Source organism: Rhagoletis zephyria, unplaced genomic scaffold, assembly GCF_001687245.7.
Source record: "Rhagoletis zephyria isolate East Lansing unplaced genomic scaffold, Rhagoletis_zephyria_1.1 Rzeph_scaffold_09359, whole genome shotgun sequence".
NCBI classification, from domain to species: domain Eukaryota; kingdom Metazoa; phylum Arthropoda; class Insecta; order Diptera; family Tephritidae; genus Rhagoletis; species Rhagoletis zephyria.
Window position 1 is genome coordinate 1 of NW_016166437.1, and position 9061 is coordinate 9061.

Genomic DNA, 9061 nt, shown 5'->3' on the forward strand with positions numbered 1-9061 from the left:
TTTTTCCGATCGTGGGATTTTCGGGATGGCGTTGTCACAATCCCGGGATTCCGGGATTAGTCCAGGGATTTAGATATGCATTTCTTTGCAACAACTTAAATCGAAAAAATTGCTTCTATATTGTTTGAAAAGCTCTTCTACCATGAAATAAATAATAAATAAATGGGTTTGAAACCTACTTTTTTCGTTTAAAGTGTCGTTTTTATTTTTTCTCTCTGGATTTATTTTGAAGGACTTTGTAATTTCAAAGATATGATTAATTCCAAAAATTGTTAAACAAATTCAATGCTGTGTAGAATAAAAATATGGGTAACAAATGCAATAGGGAATTTCTTTAGAATTCAAAAATTTAAATTTTTTGGGTTCACAAGGACGAACACATAGGTAATTTTTAAGCTGACAAAGTAAGAAGAACGAAACTCGAGGATGTTTTCGAGTTTATATAAGCCCTTAGCATATATTTTTTTCAAAAACAAATATTACGAAATTTCAAGGATAAAATTTTATAATGAAACTTTCAATATTTACCAGCCCTTCTACACCAGAAACTTGAATTAATCTGTTTAAATTCTACAAGATTTCCTCAATAATTTTATACCCATACTTATTCTCTAAGCACATTTCTCTGAATTTTCAAAATCATTTTTAAATTACTGACGTCAGAGTGAAAAACTAAAAATGCAATTTTACTATATTTGGGCCATGGATTCGCGAATATATTGATATTTGTGTTTAAAATTTAATATCGCTCGGTGTTATAAGTATAATGTGCTAGACATTTATAAAAAAATATTAATTATTAAATAAAAAACGAAATATAGCCAATACTGGTCAAGAAAAGGAGTTTCTATTATTGCCATCAGTACATATTACTAGTCCAGAAAATCTCGGGATTACTTGGCGAGAATCCCGGGATTTTCGGGACCTTAAAATGTCCGGGATCCCGGGATTAGCATTCCTAATATGCAGTTACATAGCTCATGAAATTTTAGTAAAATAAGTGCAAGTTTTACGCGGCTAAAAATCGCGTAGGTTTTTTAAACTTTTTTGATGGTGGCTTTTTTCCATACAAACATGAATGCGCATGAAGAAAATGCGCAAGATCGTTGCAAGAAAATTAAAAAAAATCGATGCCCGTTTTTATAAGTCACTCAACTCAATTTATTAGGCAGGTAACTACATAGCCAAGAATTCAGATTAAAAAACTTGAGACTTTTTAGCCGGTTGAGACTTGCGCATCATTAGGCTAAAATTGTATGGGCTATAAAACAGAAATTGTCTAAAGACTCAGAATAAATAGTTGAAATTTTAATGCAAATTTGTTGAATTTTCCAAAATTTTGTATAAATTCTGAAATTGTGATTTAAATGACTTTTGTTAAAGCTTGAACCGTATTTTTATAGAAAAATAACAAAAAAGCTCGAAAAAGATTATGATTAATTAAAAAAAAAAATTCAACGCGTGGTCACTTGTTTGAGTCACTGTATGTATTCGTATGAAGATACAGACTAATTATCGAAAAATTTCTCGCAGGGTAAATGTTGAACGTACATACTATGTATAAACTAAGTAGTTGTTAGGCACTTACATAAGTACATTTGTATATTCATTCAAAACAATTCAACTGATAGCAGTGTTAAATTTGACCCGTACGTTCCACCCTCTCCTTCATAGAAAAGCAGCTTTTGTAACACACACTCCGACGCAGGCATACATACATATGTATGTATTTTGTTGACTGGGGCAACACAAAAACTTTTTGATTTTTGCACAAATTTCGGTGGTACAACAACCTTTCCCAGCTCCCCTCTGCAGCAGGAGACGTGGGCTGCTGCTGCCGCTACACATTCCCGCTGCCATTGCTGATCTGGCGAAATACGATGGTGGAGCTGCAGCTGGCGGGGGCCAAGCGACTGACAATGAGTGTAGTTGTCGAATTCGCGTGTCAGCCTATCAACGCCAAGTGTGGCACTACCACTATTTTTTTGTTGTTTGTGCTGCTGTATTATTTGCAACAATACTTTGGCGACTATTTATTGTATTGTTGTTGGTGTTGCGACTATTCGGTTGTTTGCTATGTGGTAGCAGCAGTATGTTGCACAAACTTTCTACAACTCGTTGTTTTGTGCGTTATTTTGTGCAAGCGGTATATGTATATGTGCATACATATGTATGTATGTAAGTATGTCGATATATCAACGCTAAGTGCACATATGTACTTACGCACAACAAGTATTGTACATACATATTTTTTGCGAACGTGTGCCATTCCCGTAAGCGCACAAATGGAGTGCAGCGAATGAGCTTTTTGTGAACGCCACTACCCGCATTCGCTCTGTTCGCGCTGTTGGAATTCAGCCAAAGGGCTTTACACGTTAACAATGTGTTCAGTTGAGTAACAATTGCTGTTAGCAAGACTTTTTTGTTTGTTGTATGTATTTTAGTATCTCGATGTATTTGCGATTACTTTTTTTTCTTCTTTTTTTCTACTGACTGAGTTTCCATAATTCCGACAATTGTATTGCCATTGCGCTGGATTTGTGTTCTCTGTAACTAAGAGAACAGCTGTGTTTGTTGTTCGAGTAGCAATTTGTTTAAATAACTTAATAAAGTTGGCCAAATCGAAAGGTAGATAGCAGTCTTAGCATTGAGCCACTGACCTATAAGGTCAGGCAGACAAAAATCAATAGCGCGGTTCGCAATTCATTGAGTGGATAGGTAAGAGAAAATTGGCAACATATTTGATGGGATTTAGAATCAGTTATTAAGTTAGTTAGACGAGAAATGCCATTCAAGTCGTTACTAAATACATGTATACATTCATTCCTTTTTACATATGTACATATCTCAAAATTTTTGTACGTTAGTGGAGATGAGTCCCTCCTGTTCAGTTTGATGAGAAGTGCAGTGCGTTTTGCGCAGTAGGTGGGCCACGGTATTGTAGGTCTTTCCACCTGTCGTTGGTCACCTTTTTCCAGTGCTAAGAGAAGCGGCGCTTGGTATAGCCCAGCGACAAAATAACCTATAACCTCTTCTGCTACTTAGAAACCCTAAGCCGACCTGTTTCTGGCTAGCTCGTCGGTCGTTGGTCGGAGATACTTGCATAGCCAAGTACCTAACTTGCTGTCTCCACAGGCAAAAGTTTTTATCTTGATAATGTTATCAGGCAAAATTTTGCCCATGGAGACCGCATATTGCTCTTGGCAAGCAATAATTATCAGAGCTTTTATCTTGATAAATATTGCCAGCAATTTGGTACTTTGACAGCTACATTTTCATTTGCGCGATAGCTTCGTGGAGACAACATTATCGATATTTCAATATAAAAGCAAAAATTGAACTGTTTTCTATTAAAATATGTGTTATTATTTGCTTGGGTGTGAAATAGCATATTTTTTAAACTTTTTAATTGATGAAATCCGGCAAAAATTGCCATCTTATAAATGCTTTTATCAAGATAAAAAATGCCCACGCACAAATATTGCCGCTGATAAAATTTTTATCAGGCAATAAATATGACAGTTGGTAGGCAAAAACTTTTGCCTGTGGAGACGGGCCGTTAATCGCAGCCTGGCTATCCGACAAGATAGCAATGCTGCTCACAGCTAACTCCGAGACTAAAATTATTTTGCACTCCTCTTTTATGGCAAAAGCTTTTGCCTGAAAAACAGTGACCGAGTTCGGTAGTTCTATAGGCTTTTCAATTTGCAGTTTAAAAAACCCGCCTACCCATTTTGGAGTCCTCCGTCACAATAGACGCTTCGAAGCGTTCAGAAAAAATAACATTTTCCACACCTTCATCTATGGAAACTTAGCCGAAGATTTTCTTGAAGAAAAGCAAAGGACAGATGTAGTCAGATTTTTCGCGAACACTTAGGTCGTTGTAACAGATAGGGTCATGCCCGTACGTGCGTTAAAGTTAGGAATATTTCGCTTTGTAGTGAATAACATTAGATCGGTCTTCGAAGGTTTTACGCTGCGCCTTAGTGTTCTTTGAAGCAAGGTGACGGCATTAAAATTCCGACTTTACTTTTTCACATGCACCACCCTATTGAGCATTATGCATGCTTTTGAAATACTCTCCGGAATGCTATCACCCGCGATTGGGCCTCCTGTAATATTGCCGGAAAGGTCCCGTCCGGATCCGGAGCTGCGGTAATATCTATTTGCGAATTGCTAGTTGTACTTGTATCGAAGAATAAAAATGTGAAGGAGAATAAATCAAAGTACCTCCTGGCAACACATAAAAGGTCTCCACGTTTTGGGACACACGTCACTGTTCGCAGTTATAACTTCGAAGTAGTGAAGGACTTGGTCTACCTAAGATCCAGCATAAATCTCACCAACAACGTCAGCCTAGAAATCAAGCGAAGAACAACACTTTGGGCTAAGTAGGCAATTGAAAAGCAGATTTCTCCCTCTCTCCGTCCTTTTGCATGGCGCAGAAACATGTACGATGTCAAACAAAGAAGAGAAGGGGCTTTCGAGAAAAGTATTTTGCGCAACATATTCGGCTCTGTTCGTTCGGGCGAAGGGTACCGAAAAGGTGGAATGACAAACTGTACGAGCTTTTTAACGTTATGGGAATAGTCGAGTCACCACCCATGGGCGGACAACGAGAGGAAGGGCGCCCACGAACAAAATGTAAGGACCAAGTGCAGAAGGACCTGCCTTCAATCGGTATGAACAACTGCCGTCAGTTCGCAAAAAAAGAGAGGCAATTGGGGGAATCTTCTGTTCCCGAACCGACAAACGGTTGTAGTGTAAGTTTGGGCCGTAAATGATATGTGCATCGTCTTGATTGGCGCTGTAACCCCCTAAGCCAAATGACGCCAACTGGAAAAGCGAAGTGAAGTCAAGTCCTTCTCCACCTTGTGTTTCTATAGCAGAGGAGGCTTTCCTCTTTCTCTGCTACCAGCATTGCAACCCACGTTGAATACTTTCAGAGTAATATCATTTCTGTCCATTCGTACGACATGAACCAAGCCAGCGTAGCTGTCCTAACTATGTTTATATCGTTGTACACCTCATACAGCTCATCGCTAAATCGTCTGCGGTATTCGCCATCGCCAACGTGCAAAGGTCCGTCAATGTTCCGCAGAATCTTTCTCTCGAAAACTCCAAGATCCACTTCATCAGAAGTTTTCATTGTCGATACTCTAGAAAGGGTTTGATGAACGACTTATAAGGTGTGACTTTTATACAACGAGAGATGATTTTACTTCTCAATTGCCAACTCAATGCAAAGTAGCACTTGTTGACAAGAGTCTGTCGCTATTACTGGTGTTAATCCTGGTACCTTGTGCTGATTACATACGAGGCAACCGCTGAAGCAATCAGGGTATGTTGCTTCGACCGTTGCCTCGTGTGTAGCATTGTTGCTCACAGAAATTGGTGTTGCAGCAACCGCCACTCGAAAATCAAAATATTTTGATAGTTTGCGTTGGTTACCGTGTCGGTTGCCTTCTGTGTGTCGTTGGCATAGTGAAAGGTATTTTGAAGAAAATAAAATTTTCTTCCTTATGTTCATTTCATAACAGAGCACACACTACAGTGCTTACGGTTGCCTCATGTGTATTGAACAAAAAGAACTGGTTGCCTCAATACGTTGCTTCAACGGCTTACCCGTGTGTAGTCAGCATTAGAAGCATATGGGTGCTGAGATGGATATGCGTTTGTCTTCATTCACCATCAGACCAACGCGCTTTGCGTCCTCATCTAATTCAGAGATGGCAGAACAGAACTACCCCTTCGTTTACCGGCGGCAGCAGTTCTCTTCTCCAAAATCAGGACATCGGTCACAAGGACGCCATGGTCGTTCTTACCAGAGTTCGCCCTGGTCTTCAAACCTTCCGTGATTTGTTTGATATTCCTCATCGTACCAGTTGTTTTTGGAGTCGTTTATATCCACCAACTTTTTCGAAGGAGGTACGTAATGAGCGAGAAATGTGGTTCCACCACTCGAATATGCCGGTTGGTTGAAGAGTGCTCTCTTTGAGCGGATTTAATTGTAGAGTGGCGAATAAATTGGCCGCCTGTTGAGGTTGCAGTTATTCGACGTGGTTTGATTTTTTTTTCTACTCCTCTATCGCAACATGATGGAGATTTGGTTTCACGTTTTTCGATCTGGAGACAGCCATATAGGTTATTGGATCTATTTATTGTGGAACCTAATACTGCATACTACCACGTTGCGGGCCGCGGAGATATCGATTAACCTATCGATTCTGACATTGGGAATAGCGCCTATATAGTAATTACTTTCTTAGTGCCCTATTAAATTTATTTTGGCATTTGTTTCGATAACTGTATTAGAAATTTATTTTCATTAAAAATTGTATTTCATATCTTTAAATTAGTACTACATACATACATATAATATAATTAACACAATCTTTGTTTTCTATGTTTAACATATGAAATAGTTTTATTAAATATTTAGAATACTTTTATTTTTGTGGAATAGTTTATGTAAATGGAAGACCTAAATTACTTAAATTTTATTAGTTTCATATACAAAGTATAATACTCATACATATACATATGTAGTATATTTACAGAAATTGTGGCTATAGTAGTAGTATAGTACTACGGACTTCCATACATGTTTTATGCTCTTAAAGAGACTAGAAAGTAATTAGATATCATATAGTTATGTACATACATATATATTAAAGAAATTTTACAATATAGGGAAGCACATTTAATAAAAAAAAAGTTCGGTAGGTCCAACATTATCGAGAACCGTTTTTTTTTTTTGTTTACATACATAAATTAATAAAAAAGTAGCACTAGTAGTGCGTTAAAGCAAATACTTTTTAAAGAAAATACTAAAATATACTATTGCAACATATTGTGATTCATATAACAAGAGTTTTGTAAAAAAAAAAAGTTTTATTTATTTTTTAGTTAGTTTTATTTATAAGCTTATTTTAGTTTAGTTATTTTTGTGAATAATTTTGCACACGATTTATTTATCTTTCCATTTTCTCTTTTCTACAATTACATACTTTTTTTACATCTTAGACTACATCACAGCTTTGAGTTTTAGTTACAAAACTTTTATGCCAGCTCAATCATGCTGGAGACTTTTTTACTTTATAAATTTAAATAATAGTTATATTAATATTTAACAGAAAATGCGCTCGCACACTATTTTTTATTTTTTTTTGTTAATAAAAACATACAGCGAATTTATCATCTTGGTGGACAAAAGCTAAAATAAGGAAACAGTTTGCAGTGCAGCGAGTAGAAACGCTTCGGATCCTTTGCCAAATCGAAGCCATCCACTTTAATGACATTCCATTGATTTCGCATATGCGCATAACTGAAGGACACTTGGTCTGGGAAAGTGTCTGGACGTATGTGTTCCATGGGCTCCAAATGCGAATGGAAGTTCTCAACAATGCGCAGTGGCACCTTGAGCAAGTGTTCTGAAATAATGTAAAAAATAAAAATAAAAATATTTTTAGAAAAGACTATATGAAGGCGAAGCAATCACAAACTCACCAATTATAAAGCCCATGGTGACATCATCCGGGAAACGTATTTTGCGGCCAATACTAATGAATTTCCCACCACCGGCAATTGGCAACATTTTCATGGTAAGCGCGCGACTCAAACAAAAACCAGCACCGCCGGTGGCAAACCAGAAGGATATCTTTTCGCTGGGGGTTTTATTTTTCTGCGACGTTGTAGGATACTATTGTGAAAGTGGCGAAAAATATTTACATTAAAACTTATTTTTGTATTTTTAAATCTCACGCAATACTTACACTTTCAAGATGTATTTCTAGCGGTGAAAAAATGCTTGGCTTGCCCAAATACCAATCCACTGACGGGCTATACTCGTCCAATAGCTTGACCAGACGTGGCACATTGACATAGTTGTCATCGTCGAAGTGGCAAAACCATCTAGAAAAAATAAAAATAAAAATTCGATTAAAGTAAAATGTTGCTTCTGAAAAATGCAATAAATTAAAAAAAAAAACTCTTATCCACACAAAAACAATTTCCTTTATATCTATTATGATATACTTCGTTTAAAGATTGCTCTCTTCACCCATGCAAATGCGGAAATATATTTATCTTTAACCACTTTGTCAACGCATTACCTCATTCACATGCATTTACCACAGCAAATTGTTATTGGACTACTCGCAGTTCGTCAACAAATATGAATTTGATACTTGTGCGATTGCGGCTACCTCATAGTACTCATTCGTCTAATGGCAGTACGAATTCCCATATTGGTTATGTGTTCCAATGGGTGGCGCACACATAGTAGCCATAAATGTTTACAACAAAACGTTTGATTAGCAACGTTGAGTTTTAATTTTAGAGGATGATATCGATTTTTTTTTTTTCAAATACCATTGGTGAATCCAAGTTAAATAAGCCAACCTAAATGGCTGCCGTTGATCATATCGGGCCTATTGTGATACCAAAGAACGTAGATAATAAGAAGGGACAACTCGTAATAATTGTAGCGAAAGTAAGCAACAGGGGCCTACATTCTCTTTTGCCCTAGTATCTTTTTTGATTGGTTGATTGGACTTCAGTAACTATATACTCCGATAGCCAAGCAGCTATTAAGTTACTGGTTTGCTGTGAAACATCGTCAATAACTGCGAAAGAATGTAGGAATTTCCTACTAGGAATGTCCTTAACGATTTAGCTACAAAGTCTAGTACCCACATTATGAGCATGCCAGGCCACAGATATATTTAAGGAAACCACCCTGTTTGACGACAACTCTTCTCATGCGGTGGTCATACCACTATCTACCTGCAAGATATGGCTCAAGACGCACTTCATGGAGCAAGCAAATATAAGATGTTCGGAAGAATTCACGTGTGAGACGAGTCGACAAAGCTGGCCCAGCCTCGATAAGGAAAGATTCGATGCACTCATTTGGTGAGCACGCCCTCTACCAAGGCTGTTGACGGGTATTATTACGAGCAACTTCCTAATGGGAAAGCATGAGCGTGCACGAAATCGAGAGTGTGGAACACTACCTCTCTCATTTCTCTGCTCTCACTTCTCTGCTCTTTCATAGTCG

General features: G+C 37.5%; 1 protein-coding gene across 1 annotated transcript; it reads right to left on the minus strand.

Moving 5' to 3' along the window:
• Positions 1–6954: 6954 nt before the first annotated feature.
• On the minus strand, positions 6955–7914 carry LOC108375725 (fringe glycosyltransferase-like; the record flags this gene model as incomplete). The annotated part of the gene is made up of 3 exons (XM_017631866.1): positions 6955–7433; positions 7510–7702; positions 7776–7914. Coding segments are annotated over 3 exons (568 nt in total), but the record flags the coding sequence as incomplete, so codon positions are not given.
• Between the last annotated feature and the right edge of the window lie 1147 nt (positions 7915–9061).